General features: G+C 40.5%; 1 protein-coding gene across 1 annotated transcript in view; it reads left to right on the top strand.

Annotated features, from left to right (window-relative positions):
- Window positions 1–292: 292 nt before the first annotated feature.
- The window catches only part of RAB5A (RAB5A, member RAS oncogene family), a 38,114-nt gene continuing 23,045 nt past the window's right edge, over window positions 293–15,361 (top strand). Inside the window, exons 1-2 of the mRNA XM_054479940.2 lie at window positions 293–727; window positions 4,038–4,293. Coding sequence (XP_054335915.1) covers window positions 4,131–4,293 — 163 coding nt within the window. The 5' untranslated portion in view covers window positions 293–727; window positions 4,038–4,130. The remainder of the gene's footprint in view (window positions 728–4,037; window positions 4,294–15,361) is intronic.

The raw sequence follows: 15,361 nt of genomic DNA, 5'->3' as shown, positions 1-15,361 counted from the left end.
AAGTTATTTTGATCTTCCCCCAAAGAATAGTAAAGGAATTTCCCCCAACCCCGGCCGCCGGGAGCCCAGAGACCCCCGCCAGCCGAAATAACAATGGCGGTGGAGAGGGCGTGGCCGCGCGTACCTGGGGTGGGGGAAGGGGAGAAAGGCGGCCAGCTCGGATCTGAGCCACTCTCAGGGTCACGTGACATCCTGCCTCGCCCCGCCCCGCGAACAAACCTAGGCGGGGAGGGATTCGGGAAGGGGCGGGGAAGCGGTTGGAGCGGGCGGACTGGCGATGACGGGAAGTGACGAAGTGGCGCAGTTAGCTGCGTGCAGCGACGTGGCGGCGGGGCCGACACCGGGCAGCGGAAGTGGCTCCGGCGGTGGTACTTGAGTGTTTGTGTTTTGGTTCGTGAAAGAGCCGGCGGCTGGCCTTAGGGGAGGAGGCAGAGGGAGGAGGAGGAGGAAGAATCAGTCGGAACTCCAGCGCCGGCGGCGGCGGCGGCGGCGGAGGAGGAGAAAGGAAAGAGGAAGGCGGAGCGGCGAGAGGCGGAGACGGAGCCCGACAGGGGCGGCACCACGGCACGAGCCCCGCACAGTCCAGTGTGAGGGGAGCGGCGCGAAGAGCAGGCGACGCCGCCGCCGCCACCACCACCGCCATAGATACACTCTCATCCTACGGGCCACGCCTGGGCCTTGCTGCCAGGAAGATTCGGCCCCGCAGCTCGGCTTGCTGCGATCTCAGGTAACAGAACCGAACCGCCCCTCCCCCTGCGCAGCAGGGGCCTGGACCCCAGGTTATCCGCGGTCCCCAGCCTGTCCGCGGCCCTGCCGGTACTGAGACCTCCCGCCCCTTCTCCCTCACGCGCAGCAGTGCCCTGGACCAGAGGACTATCGAACCCGGCGTCTTGTTCTGCCAGCCCTGGTGACTCATCCTCAAGGGGCTCTGGAGACCGGGATTTGGGGACTGACTGAGGGAGCGACGGGTGTCACCCTTTCCCTTCTCAAGATGGCGCCGTGGAAAGTGTACTGGAGGCCGCGGTTCCGCCTAGTCCCTGTCCTGGCAGTCCTGGGGGTCTCGGTCAAAGCAAGCCAGGTTCGGGGGAGGTGGTTGGAAAGGCTAAGGGACCTGGCGAGTGCTGCTTATCCAGGCGATCTGTAGTTGGCTATTAGCTACTCAGGTGCTCTCCAAGCAGGAACCTGGGCCTACTGCAGGTGTGAATGTGGGGAGCTCCGCCTACCTTCAACTTCCAAAGATGAGTAGTGTCGGTGGGTGGGAGGCTCGTCAAAATAGGCTGTCTAGAGACTCTTGTTTTCTGTACGGAAGGTAGTGAATTACAGCGTTAAATAAATTCAAGATAACAGGACCGCTGAACTCCTTCACTGGGTAGAGACCATGGAACTTGCTCTGGCGTTATCTTCCCTGGAAGCTGCTTACCTCTGAGACTTTCAAACTTTTAAGTTCTGAACGTCGTAGTTCACATACTTGGTTTTTGTCTTGCTTAAGTGGAATCAAAGCGTTCAATCAGTTGCCTTTCACATAATAAGAAAAAAAACACTTGCACACCTCTGGGAATACTCAAGACTGCTCATAAACTTTATTCCTAAAGTAAAATGGAAATGATAACTAAGCATTTGTGTGAGCAAAGTAGATGGAACAGTGCCTGGCACAAAATAAGTGCCCAGTCAATTTTTTGATCAAAGAACCCTTAGAAGGATTTTAACTGTAGAATGAATAATAGTTATTTTCAAAAGATTACAAATGTATATTATGCAAAATTCTTGTTTTGCAAAACAGAAGTTTCAGTAAGCAGTGAATACAAATGAATGCACGTAATTTTTAACTTTAGTGTTATGTTAAGTGTATATTTACCATTAACTTTAGTTATTTCCTGTTTGATATCCTTAGGGGGAGTAGCCACAGTTAAGTAGCTTTAAACCTTAAAAGTCAAAGTGAAATCAGAATCTTGTTTGATTTTTTTTTTTTTTTTAATGGGAGTCTGATGTTGTCCCTGAAATTTTGGAAGTGCCGTAGAAATTTGGAGCATGTTGTCCTTGATAAGTAATTTATTGTTTTCTTAGATAAAAAGACAAGTGTAAAATGTTTTAATTGATACTGTGTGTGTAATATCTGAAGATGTATTGTTGCGTTTTCAGAATATATGATGTTCTATTGATATTTTATCATTTTCTTATCAAAGGATCACATTATTGGCAATTTCAATCCCTACTATGTGTATTAGAGATTGTTTACATGTATTGTTTTATTTAATTGTCACAGCAGCTGTGCAAGTTAGATATTATGGGAATAGAAACTTGGAAATTAAAGAGTTTGCCCAGACGGAAATTGGTATAGCCAGGATTAGACCCCCAAATCTGGTATGTTTGTGGGGGGAGGGGGCATTTTTATTTATACCTTGTTATTTGGAAGCAACTCAGATATTATGTCAATTAATCTGTAAATATTTCAGTATGTAATTGTAAAAGATAAGGACTCTAAAAAGCTGGTGTTTAGTTAAGGCAAGGAGGTAGTTTCATTGCCTTAAGAACTAAGATCTCGTGGACATGTTAGGGAATTCATTATGAAGAGCGTATTATAAGCTCATTTTATGGGAAAGGCATATTTCTTTCTTTTGTTTTTAATATAGAGACAGGGTCTCACTGTGTTGCCCAGGCTGGTCTCAAGCAGTCCTCTTGCCTCACCCCCAAAGTGTTGGGATTTACCGGTATAAGCCACTGTGTCCAGTGTGAAAGACATATTTCTTATATGAGGTAGCTAAATGAAATATAGCAGGGTTTTTAGAGAGGGAATCATCAGGTTTAATATATTAGCATGTATTCGGATTTTGATTAAACATAGAAGGAAACTGTTAAGATTGGTTTGTGAGTGGACTGAAAAAGTTCTTCAAATGTTCACTAATTCCTTAGAGATTAAAAATTAGCATAGAAGTCGCCATTCAGGCTAGATTTTTTAAATGTGTTGTTTAAATAAAAAATAATGGCCTGCAGGCTGAGCGTGGTGGCTCACACCTGTAATCCCAGCACTTTGCGAGGCTGAGGCAGGAGGATTGCTTGAGCCCGAGAGTTCAAGATCATCCTGGGCGACATAGCAGTTCAGTGTCTCTACCAAAAAATTAGCCTTGCATGGTTCTGAGCGCCTGTAGTCCCAGCTACTCAGGAGGTTGAGGCAGGAGGATTGCTTGAGCCCAGGAGGTCTAGGTTTCAGTGAGCTATGACCATGCCACTGCACTCCAGCCTGGGTGAGAGAGCAAAACCCTTTCTCAAAAAAATTTTTTTAAAAAATGGGATGTATATTGTTCTTCTAAAGACTACAAAAAAGTTACAATTAGTGTAAGTAAATAAGTCAGTAATAATCACCACATGGAGAACAACTGTTAGCATTTTTGTGTATGGTATGCTTGAGCAGATGAGGAAACAGTTTTAAGTCTTTCTGCCGTTAGGCACACAAACCTGGGAGACTGAAAATATTTGTTGTCCAAAATTACCATTAATTAAATGAAAAATGCATCGTTTAACAGAAGACTTCAAATAATACTGAATTTTAGGATCTGTTCTAAAAGTTTCCCATTTATTAATAACATAATATTTCTCAAAACAATGTTAACCCCAAGTAGCCTGGCTACAGAACTTGAACTCGAGTCATGTCTCAGGTTGCCTGTGTTTGAAACTCAGCTCTGTCACTTCTGTGACAATAACTATGTGACCTCAATTAAGCTTCTTAACATCTCTGTGCTTGTTTCCTCATTTATAAGGATTGTAATAATATCTCATTTTATAGGATTGTTGAGAAGTTAAGTATTAAAGCACTACCTGGCACAAAGTTGAAGCTTTGAGGTTAGCCTTTTAAAAAAAAAGTAATTTTGGGCTCACATCCTATACCTTTAAATTTCCTTTAAAAGACAGTGACATAATCTAAAGGGCATTGAAGGTCTAGTAGAGTTTAAGATAATCATGCTATAGGCAAAATTTAAAGTGATTAATAGTAAATTTGCTTTACTGATTTGTATATTTAATTCATAATTGTTTCTTTACAGGTTTCTTTACCTCCAGAAAGAAGAATATTGGCCCCTTGAATTCTGGACGTTCATTGAAGAGTCTGAAATTAGGGACTTATTTCAAATTTGGACATGGCTAGTCGAGGCGCAACAAGACCCAACGGGCCAAATACTGGAAATAAAATATGCCAGTTCAAACTAGTACTTCTGGGAGAGTCCGCTGTTGGCAAATCAAGCCTAGTGCTTCGTTTTGTGAAAGGCCAATTTCATGAATTTCAAGAGAGTACCATTGGGGGTGAGATTTTCTTTTTTCCCTGCTTCATTTAATTGAATCATACATTGACAGAAAATATTTTGATGTTCCAATTGTGTGATTATGAATAGCTAAATAAGTCATAGAGTGAAGAAAAGAGCTGTTCAGCTTACCTTAGCTTTAAAACTTGCCTTTATCTTTGTTAAAATGATGTGTTTTTATATTTGATTGTTTGGTTAATCCCTTGTGGTTATATTGTAGCTAAAATACAGATAAAAAACATGAGTAGAATCAGTGTCTCAAATAATAACATTTGACCTGATACCTATTTCTAGCTAACAACTAGAAGCTTCTTCAAATTAATACAGTACATGTTTGTGCTCCATTGTATTGGTTTAAAATGAATAGTAAAAAAGGTAACCTTAAATTCTGATCTATATAACTGAAGTATTTGTAAATAATTATACTTATTTGTAAAATTAAATGTAATTAAATACTGCTAGATGTACTTTTTTTTGGTATTTAAGAGATGGGATCTTGCCGTCGCCTAGGCTGGAGTGCAGTGTCCGGATCATAGCTCACTGCAGACTGCAGCCTGGAACTCTGGGCTCAAATGATCTTCCTGCCTTAGCCTCCCACCAAGTAGTTGGACCTAAGGGTGCGTGCCACCATGCCAGGCAAGTTTTTTTTTTTTTTTTTTAAAGAGTCAGAGTCTTGCTGTGTTTCCAGGTTGGTCTTGAACTCCTGGCCTCAAGTGAGCCTCCAGCCTCAACCTCCCAGGTGCTCCCTGCTGAGATGCACATGTAAGAATGCTCCTAAGCTGAGGGAGGAGAAAAAGTGATTAATGGAAAGGGACGTAACAGGAAAATGGAACCTGAAGAAAAAGATGAAAGAAGAAGGGAAAGAGTAGGCACTGACACGGGTGGTTATGGTGGGACAGAGATGAGGGGAAGGTAAGATGCAGGATGAAAAGGAGACAACAAATAGTACAGTATCATCAAGAGAGGACTTGAAATGGGAAAATTGAATTTTAGCTGGGCATGGTGGTGTATTCCTGTAGTCCCAGGTATTTGGAGGCTGAGGCAGGATTATTTTAGCCTAGGAGTTCAAGTCTAGCCTGGGCAACATAATGAGAACCCATCTCTTAAAAAAAAATTGACTTTAATCAAAGAAACCTATAATTATATAGCAATGGGACAAGATAGCCTCTTTTGGGCCTCTGTTTCATCTGTGGAATGATGCTTTTCAATTAGATGATGTGTGGGAAGAGCCACACGGTTTGAGATTCGCAATATTTTGCAAGTGATATATAATTAAGCAATGCTGTTTTCTAAGGTATTTGTGTATATATTTTAACCCCATCCTGTAAAATTAAAGTCGAACTTTGGAAATAAGACAGGTAGATACCAACTGGCATGTGGCAACTTCTTGGAATCTGTCTTTCAGAGGCAAAACTTTATACTATGCATTTAGTGAATGCTCTTCTGCAAATATACTTGAGAATGTTATTCATAATCTTAGACCCATTCTAGTAAGATAAGTTACAGAAGTCTACTACCTCCTGGCCTTTTTATATCTTGTTAAAATGTTATATTAGAATGTTTTATGTTTTTTCTAATGGCTGAGCATCAGAAAGCATCATGGAGCTTTTATTTTGAGTCAGAAGTCTTGGCATTTTAAAAAATGTTAATACACAATGTATTAGACATCCTTTGTGATTTTTTTTTCCCCTGAAAGTACATCCACATGTGATTTTGTTGTTGTTGTTGTTACTGTTAATACATTATATCCAGTTTAATAATGAAGTACTACTTCTGAAGAAGGTTTTGCTTCCTCCAGAAGTGATTTGGTCAAAGCTAACTGTCCCATCTAGTAGGAAAAGTTTAAAGACTGCTAGATCATGTCCACCTACTTATTTGACTGTTAATGGAAGCATTTCCCAAAGTATATATGCATTCTGGGTTAAATACCTGGGCCAAATAGGTTTGGGACTTACTATATGCTACTCTTCTCCCCTCTCTTTGTTATTTTATTAAAATAATAAAAACTCTGAAGTACTGTAGTATAGGACTTAATTCCTGGGGAGCTTTGCAAGAGCTTAAGATTAGAATTTTTATCTTGTTTTGGATAATGCACTTCTAAGTTTATTTTTTCCTAATGATAGCTCAAGAAGGATGTTTAAAAGAAAAATGTAACCCCATATCCTGTGTATCATAAATATATCTCTGATATGTGTGTATCTCTATATAATCTCCATGTAACACCAATTAGATTGTCTAGATTTCATTAATGAATTTTTCGTAAAGATTTTCATTTCTATGTGTAGAGCTTCCTGTTTAAAAACAAAAAGGAATTTGCATCCAAATTTCTATTAATCCTTTTTTTTTTTTTTGAGACAAGGTCTCTGTCGCCCAGGATGAAGTGCAGTGGTGTAGCCCTGGCTCACTGCAACCTCCGCTTCCCAGGATCGAGCAATTCTCATGCCTCAGCCCCCCAAGTAGCTGGGACTACAGGCGCAAGCCACCACTCCTGGCTAATTTTTGTATTTTCAGTAGAGATGGGGTTTCACCATGTCAGCCGGGTTGGTCTTGAACTCCTGGCCTCAAGTGATCCGCCTGCCTCGGGCTCTCTAAGTGCTGGGATTACAGGCATGAGCCACTGCCCCTGGCCCTACTTTCTGTTAATCTTTATTGGATACTTTTTCACTGTGCTGACCCCATGTGAATACTCTTCAGGAGGTATGGCAGTACCATTATGATTGTAGCTGTGGACACTATTCTTTTATGCTCTGTACTCATAGCTCTTCACCTTTAGGAACTAGAGTAGATGTAAAGCATTTAAGAATTTTAAGGTTTGAGCTATTTCATGATCAACCCGAAAGGTCCATAACTTGTAGGTAATACATATTTTTGTTTTGACTGTCATGTAGTAGAAGTTACCTGAAAAATGAAGCCAACCAACTCTTTTGCATTTCAACTGTTGGTTTATTTTTTTTGAGACGGAGTTTCACTATGTGGCCCAGGTTGGAGTGCAGTAGTGTGATCTAGCTGACTGCAACCTCTACTTCCCAGGTTCAGGCAATTCTCCTGCCTCAGCTTCCTGAGTAGCTGGGATTACAGGCCCACACCACCACTCCCAGCGAACTTTTGTATTTTTGGTAGAGACAGGGTTTTGCCATCTTGGCCAGGCTGGTCTCAGACTCCTGACCTCAAGTGATCCACCTGCCTCGGCCTCCCAAAGTGCTGGAATTATAGGCGTGAACCTCCACGCCTGGCCTCAACTGTTTAATTTTTCACTTTACTGTTTATATCTCCTAACATGAGTTATTGTTCTGAAGCACTCAAAATTTTAATCTCTGTTTGATTGTGTTCGAAGGTGGATATCATATGTTACACTCTTGATTTGTGGATTCTGGATTCATTAAGAATATCAAGATTTCTTCTGTAATTTGTGTGGTTCTTCCTAAATACAATAACTTGATTTACGAATTCCCGTTGCGCTGGGCGCAGTGGCTCGCACTGTAATCCCAGCACTTTGGGAAGCTGAGGTGGGCAGATCGCTTGAGTCCAGGAGTTTGAGACCAGCCTGGCCAACATAGCAAAACCCCGTCTTTACAAAAAATACGAAAATTAGCCGGGCATGGTGGCGCACACCTGTAGTCCCAGCTACTGAGAAGGCTGAAGTGGGAGGATTGCTTGAGCTCAAGAGGCGGAGGTTACAGTGAACTGAGACTGCACCACCACACTCCAGCCTGGGTGACAATGAGAACCCTGTCTCAAAACAAAACAAAACAAAAAAGAATCCCTGTTGCCTCACCGTACTTCATGCATCTTACCCCTATAGCACTCTTGATGAAATTGCTTGCAGCAGATTTAGCAATTTAGAGAATTCTAGCTTGTTTGTAGGGGTTTAAAGTTTGCATGACATTTATGTTTCTATTGTTGGTCTAAAGTTAGCCCAGAGATGAGCAGGGAGCAGTAGGCTCAGAGAGTTGTCTTCCTTCTTTACTTGGTACTGCATCTCTAGGCTTGGTAGCTCTTCAGTAAATACTCTCAAAAAATACTTATTTTTAAGAAGACATTTATGTGATATTTATAAACAAATTAATCCTCAGTGGTTAGAATATGCAGTGAAATAGCAAGCAGACAATCCTTTTTTTCTCTTCTGAGAAAAGTGCTTCATACCACAGTTACAATTTTGTATGCACTAATCAAAAAATGTCTTATAAACTCTAAAGTTTAGGTGATGGAACTGTACGTGAAAATAACATTCCTCTTGCTGGTTCTGTGATTTTTGTACATTAGCTTAGAACAGTGGTCCTCAAAGAGCATTCCCACTTCCAGAAGCAGCTGCATTAACTAGGAACTTGTTAAAATGCATAATCCCATGTTGAATCAAAACATTTGGGTGGGACCAACAATTTAGGTTTTAGTAAGTATTCCAGATGATTCTGATGGCATGCTAAATTTGAGCAGTTGATTTTACATTGGTACTAACATTGATTCACCCATACATGGAATAATTGGGAGGTTTTTTGGAGGTGTGGTGTTTGTCGGATTTTTAAAAACATTGTTGACTGGGCGCGGCAGCTCACACCTGTAATCCCAATACGTTGGGAGGCTGAGGCAGGTGGATCACGAGGTCAGGAGTTCAAGACCAGCTTGCCAATGTGATGTAACCCTGTCTCTGCTAAAAATACAAAAATTAGCCAGGCATGGTGGCATGCGCCTGTAGTCCCAGCTACTTGGGAGGCTGAGGCAGGAGATTCGCTTGAACCCAGGAGGCGGAGGAGGTTGTTGCAATGAGCTGAGATCATGCCATTGCACTCCAGCCTGGGTGTCTCAGCGAGACTCCGTCTTAAAAAAAAAAATTGTTTATGCAACTAACCTAGTTTGAGAACTACATGTATTATGTACTGCTCACATTACATGTTATCTGTATCTCTTTATAGGAGAATGCCTTCCTGTTAGCCACCTGCCAGACATCTTTAGGAAAGTATGATCCCTCTGTCCAATCAAGAGTATTCTGCTTTTTCTCTACTTAGGGAGTACCCATAGTTTTCAGTCATCTGTACCACTGCTGCTCTCCTTTCTTGTCACAAATGATCAAGGCCTGATAATACACAAAATTAATTAAGAAATTTAGTGTAGGCCAGGCGCGGTGGCTCATGCCTGTAATCCCAGCATTTTGGGAGGGTGCCAGCACACTGGCAGATCACGAGGTCAGGAGTTCGAGACCAGCCTGGCCAACATGGTGAGCCTTCGTCTCTACTAAAAATACCAGAATTAGCTAGGTGTGGTGGTGGGTGCCTGTAACCCCAGCTACTCAGGAGGCTGAGGCAGGAGAGACATTTGAACCCAGGAAGCGGAGGTTGCAGTGAGCCGAGATTGCGCCATTGCACTCCAGCCTGGGCGACAGGGCGAGACTCCATCTCAAAAAAAAAGAAATTTAGTGCAACTATTAACTTTAAGTGAAGTGCTGTTTCTACTTATATATTTAACATTCATCTAAATTGGTTAGCATGGCCAACTAGTTGTTTTTATTCTAAAACAACCTGTAACAGGAATAAAAGTTACTGTTAAAATGAAGAAAAACAAGGCTTATTTCAAAGTTATTATTAACATACTATTTTACCTAACAATTTATGGCCAAGTCATTCTGAAGAATAAACTATTGTGGTTAAGAGAGAAGACTGTATCCAGATTGAAGTTTTTACCACAATGCCTGGCACAGTAAAAGGTTTATTAAATTATAGCTATTACAGTTACCATCACCAGTTACTTTTGGCTGAGTCATTTTGTCACTGTTGATATTTTTGTTGTTTTGTCATGACATAGTATTATCTTGAGATGGTAGCTGTTACACCTAGTGCATAGCATTTGATTTAGAAAATTTGAAGATTTGAAAAATTTTGTTTTTTTCCTGTTTTTTTTTGTTTGTTTGTTTTGTTTTTTAAACAGCCTGCTCTGTTATCCAGGCTGGTGTACATTGGTGGCATCAAAGCTCACTGCAGCCTTGACGTGACGTCAAGTGGTCCTCCCAAGTAGCTGGGACTGACTATAGGCATGCACCCCACACTTGGCTAATTTTTTATTTTTTTGTAGGGACAGGTCTCTCTGTTGGTGCCTAAGCTGGTCTCAAGCTCCTGGGCTACAGCAGTCCTCCCACCTCAGCCTCCCAAAGTGCTGGGATCAAAGGTGTAAGCCACTGTGCCCAGCCCAACTGTGTTATTTGTGGAAGTTTCTCAGAGGGAGAAATTACAGGGCTAAAGTACTACACATGTGCATATATTAAAGTTTTTTCCATTAACTACTTAATGTGTACCTGAAAACTGCTAAATTCTTAAATGTCCTTACCATTAAAAAATACTAAGTGCCGGGCGCATGGCTCATGCCTGTAATCCCAACACTTTGGGAGGCTAAAGTGGTCAGATCGCTTGAGACCAACCTGGCCAACATGGCCAAACCGCATCCCTACTAAAAAAAAAAAAAAAAAAAAGCAAAAATTAGCTGAGCATGGTTGCGCACGCCTGTAATTCCAGCTACTCGGGAGGCTGAGGCATGAGTATTGCTTGAACCTGGGAGGCAGAGGTTGCAGTGAGCCCAGATAGCGCCACTGCATTCCAGCCTGAGCAACAAAGTGAGACTCTGTCGTGGAGGTTGCAGTGAGCCGAGATAGCGCCACTGCACTCCAGCCTGAGCAATAGAGTGAGACTCTGTCTCAAAAAAAAAAAAAGGTAAGTAGGCGAGGTGATCAATATTGAATTACCTTGATTTAGTCACCTCACAATGTGTACATGTATCAAAACATCATGTTATATATCGTTAAGTATATATTGTAAATACATAACGATTTTTATTTTTCAACAATACCTTAATAAAGCTGGGGGGAATAAAGTTACTTCCTAAACAGAAAAGCTAGCCAGAAAATTTAAATCCAAATAACTCAAGTTTTTCCAGTAGTAGAAAGCTTTCTACCATTGCCCTTCACTTGTTAGCCTTCAGAATGACTTGTTTGTATAATTATAATCTGTGCATTTATTTAATGTGCTTTTATCTTTTTGCATGTGCACATTGTTAAAAGTGCTTTTGAGAAAGGATAGAAGACCTAGAGACCAAACCACCAGCATGTGGTTTTTGATCCATGAGAAAAAATGTGTGTTTGAAATATTCATTCTACTTTCTGATACATTGATATTTAAAATTTGTGGAAGTTAATCATTTGGTTTCAAGCAAAATAATAATATCTTTGTGCATCATATTTTCTCCTAAAAAGTACATATTCAGAATTTGAGAGGTTGTTACCCAGAGAAGCTGGTAGAGATTTGATATTTCAAATTTATATCACAACCTAAAAAAATCTTTCAGTAGTCTTAATTATTCCCCAATTTCTTAGTTTAAAATATCATATGTGGCTACTTAAACATTCCTGTGAGCTGGGAGTCAGTATGCATGGTTCTAATCCTCACATGCTTTCATAAGCATTTATGTGAACTCCATTTACATATTTGTTAACACGAGAGTATTGAACTAGGTAAGGATTCTTGTAGGCCAGGTGTGGTGGCTAACGCCTGTAATCCCAACACTTTGGAAGGCCGAGGCAGGCATATCACCTGAGGTCAGGAGTTCGAAACCAGCCTGACCAACATGGCAAAACACTGTCTCTACTAAAAATACAAAAACTAGTGGGGCGTAGTGTCGTGTGCCTGTAATCCCAGCTACTGAGGCATGAGAATTGCTTCAACCTGGGAGGCGGAGGTTGCAGTGAGCTGAGATCACATCACTGCACTTCACCCTGGGTGACAGGGCACTGAGGCAGGGGAGGCTGAGACATGAGAATTTCTTCAACCTGGGAGGCGGAGGTTGCAGTGAGCTGAGATCGCACCACTGCACTTACTTCAACCTGGGTGACAGAGCGAGACTCTGTCTCAAAAAAAGAAAAAAGGATTCTTGTAGAGCAGATGTTCTTATAAACTGTGTACTCTTCTCATTAAACAATACAGTCAATACAATTTAACTTTTGTTTTCTTAAAATGTATTTCAAGATTTGGAATCCTTATGAGCATCAGTTTTTGCCTTGCCGTGCTTAATGTGTTGACGTCCTCTGGTGCTTTGGAAGTATTCAAGCTGTTTGGTAGAATGATTTTGCCAAATAGCTCTTAGTGAACTGCTAACTGATACACTAATTTGCTGCTTTTATTTGTTATATATGGGAAATATTAGGTTGTCTAAAGCAAATCAAGATAAAACCAGAAATCATCGATGATTCTAAAACTAGAAATCAGGGACGACTTCTTGGTATGGTTTGAGAGACAGATTGAGTAAACATTGTAATCTGGTGCTATATATTAAAGGTTTTTAAAAGTGATATTATATGCCACTTTTAAAAAATTAAGCCTAAAACTCCAACTGATCTTCCTGTTATGTACTAATTTATATATACATATATATATACACATATATATACACGTATATACACATATATACATATATATATACTTTCTATAGAAAGTAGTCTCAGTTACATTATGAGGAAATCTGTAAATTTGCGTAACCTTTAGTGCATGGACTTTGTGAGATTTATTCTGGCTGCATTTAGTCTACTTTTGCTAGCTTTCTGGTTGTGTTCTGATTTTTTTTTTTTTTTTTTTTTTTTTTGAGGCAGGGTCTTGCTCTGTTGCCCAGGGTGAAGTGCAGTGATGTGATCATGGCTCACTGCAGCCTCAGCCTCTTGGGTCAAGCAGTCATCTCACCTTAGCCTCCTGAGTAGCTGGGACTACAGGTGTGCATCACCATGCCTGGCTAATTTTGAAATTTTTGTAGAGGCGAGGTCTTGCTATGTTGCCCAAGCAGGTCTTAAAACTCCTGACCTCAAGTGATCTCCTGCCTTGGCCTCCCAAAGTGCTGAGATTATAGGCATGAGCCACCGCGCTAGGCTGTGTTCTGAATCTATAAGATTTCCAGATAATTGATCTTTTCGGAGACACACTCAGAGGCACATGAAAGACACTTGGTTTTGAATAACAATTGGTGGAGGCTGTGGGATGGGAAGTGTTTTAAAATTTTGCTTTTAGAATAGAATAAGAATTCTTACTTGATAGAAACATGGGAAATTTTGGCAAACTGTTCCTTTCTCCCTTTTTTAGGTCATATATCAGAATAACCTGACATTGCATATACATAATCTTGTTTATGAAGTATGCTGAGTAAATTTATGATAGGATAGTATCATTTGGAGTTACATCAAGAGCCTTTTCAGCAAACCTCTTCGTGAAGGAGAATAAAGATGTGTGAGAGTAAGAAAAGCAATAAGAGTACTTCTAAAGGTTTTTGTTTGTTTTTGAGATGGGCTCTCGCTCTGTGCCAGACTGGAGTGCAGTGGCATGATCATGGCTCACTGCAGCCTCAACCTCTGGGCTCCAGCCATCTTCCCACCTCAGCCTCCTGAGTAGCTGAGACCACAGGCATGTGTGCCCCTGCCCCCGGCTAATTTTGTATTTTTGGTTGAGATGGCTATTCTCCATGTTTCCCAGGCTCGTCTCGAACTCCTGAGCTCAAGCAATCAACCTGCCTTAGCCTCCCAGAGTGCTGGGAATACAGGCGTAAGCCACTTTTTCAGGCATCATTTTTTGTTTTTTAATTCATTGGCTACCTTGATGTATATGTAAACTTTAGTTACCTAGTTGCTAAATTCTTCAAGATGAAAGTTAAGTGTTACTGAAGTCATATGTTGGACTTTGAAAATAAGAATGCTCTACAAATCAGAATATCTGAAGTAAGTGTTGCTAAACAGCATTCATCCTCTTGTTTGAGGAAAGGTAGAAGCAGGATGAAGAACCGGTTAGTTATTCATGGTTTTTTAAGCCTTAAGTGTTCTCAGTAGTAGTTGTTGGATATTCTTTGGGCCCCAAAGAAGTGGGTTGATACGTGACTAGTCACTGCATAATTATCAGACACCTTCAGCTTTTCTCAGTCAAAAAACTGTTCTTTATCTTTGCATAAAACTAGAGCCAGAATATGTTCCACCTAGTTACTATCATTTTTATTTGAGGTATAACATGAATAGAATTATCTCCTCTATTGCATTCATAAGTAATTTGTAAATTTTAGAAAAATGTGACTTCTAGGAAATAAAGGATAATTTAAAGATAGAACACTTACAATAATTACTTGTTATGTGATACATTCCTAGAACTTAAACAGCATTTTCATAAGTTTCATCTGTACCTTACCATGGCTATATGGGGAGGTACTAATTTTATAGACAAGGAAACTGAAGCAATAAAGGTTAAGTATATGCTTGAAGTTTTGCAACTAGGTGACAGCTGGGATTAAAGACATCTTTCTGAAATACCATTCATGTTCTGGAATGTACTGTGTATGTGTGTATTTCTCCTTGCAAGAACCTATCAGACTAGAAAATTTGGCTCATAGAGTACACATGACAAGCGTTCTGTTAAATAATACGTAGTATTTGACAGGTAGGGGCCTTCTTGCTATGTATCACTTAAGGAAAATAATGTGAAAGTATTTTGAGAACAAAAGAATATTAAGGTGATTATTTAAATTGTCCATATTCCTAAATTATCACCACCATTTTCATTTTTATGCCATCATCATGTATCACACGCTATATTTTAACTGACTTTAATCAAATGCATTAATTTGTTCATGTGAGTCAAAATTCAAGAGGTTTATAAGATTTACAGTGAAAAATCTCCCCCTCATCTTCTGTCTAGCCCACTCAGTTCTTTTCCCCAAAGATGATGTTACTTTGTTATATATCCTTGCAAAGTTACTACTATACTCAAATCTATATATTCTTGTCTCCCTTTTTACAAAATTTGAAATATGTCAGATCTACTGTAATACACTGTTTTTCACTTTAATGCTGTTCTAGTTATCTATTGCTGAGACACAAATGACTCGTCCAAAATGTAGAGACTTAAAATTATTTTGTCATCTCCATGGTTCTGGTGAGTGGGCTTAGTAGGTGGTTCTCACTCTGATCTTTCCCTTGCTTTTGCAGTTCATTATGGGGCAAGAATCATCTCAACACATCTGGCACTTGGTGCTGGCTGTTGGTTGGGACCTCAGATGGGGCTGTTAGC

This window comes from Pongo pygmaeus, chromosome 2, assembly GCF_028885625.2.
Source record: "Pongo pygmaeus isolate AG05252 chromosome 2, NHGRI_mPonPyg2-v2.0_pri, whole genome shotgun sequence".
In the NCBI taxonomy this organism is placed as follows: domain Eukaryota; kingdom Metazoa; phylum Chordata; class Mammalia; order Primates; family Hominidae; genus Pongo; species Pongo pygmaeus.
The sequence above is the reverse complement of the archived record's forward strand: the minus strand, read 5'-3'. Positions and strand labels throughout refer to the sequence as shown.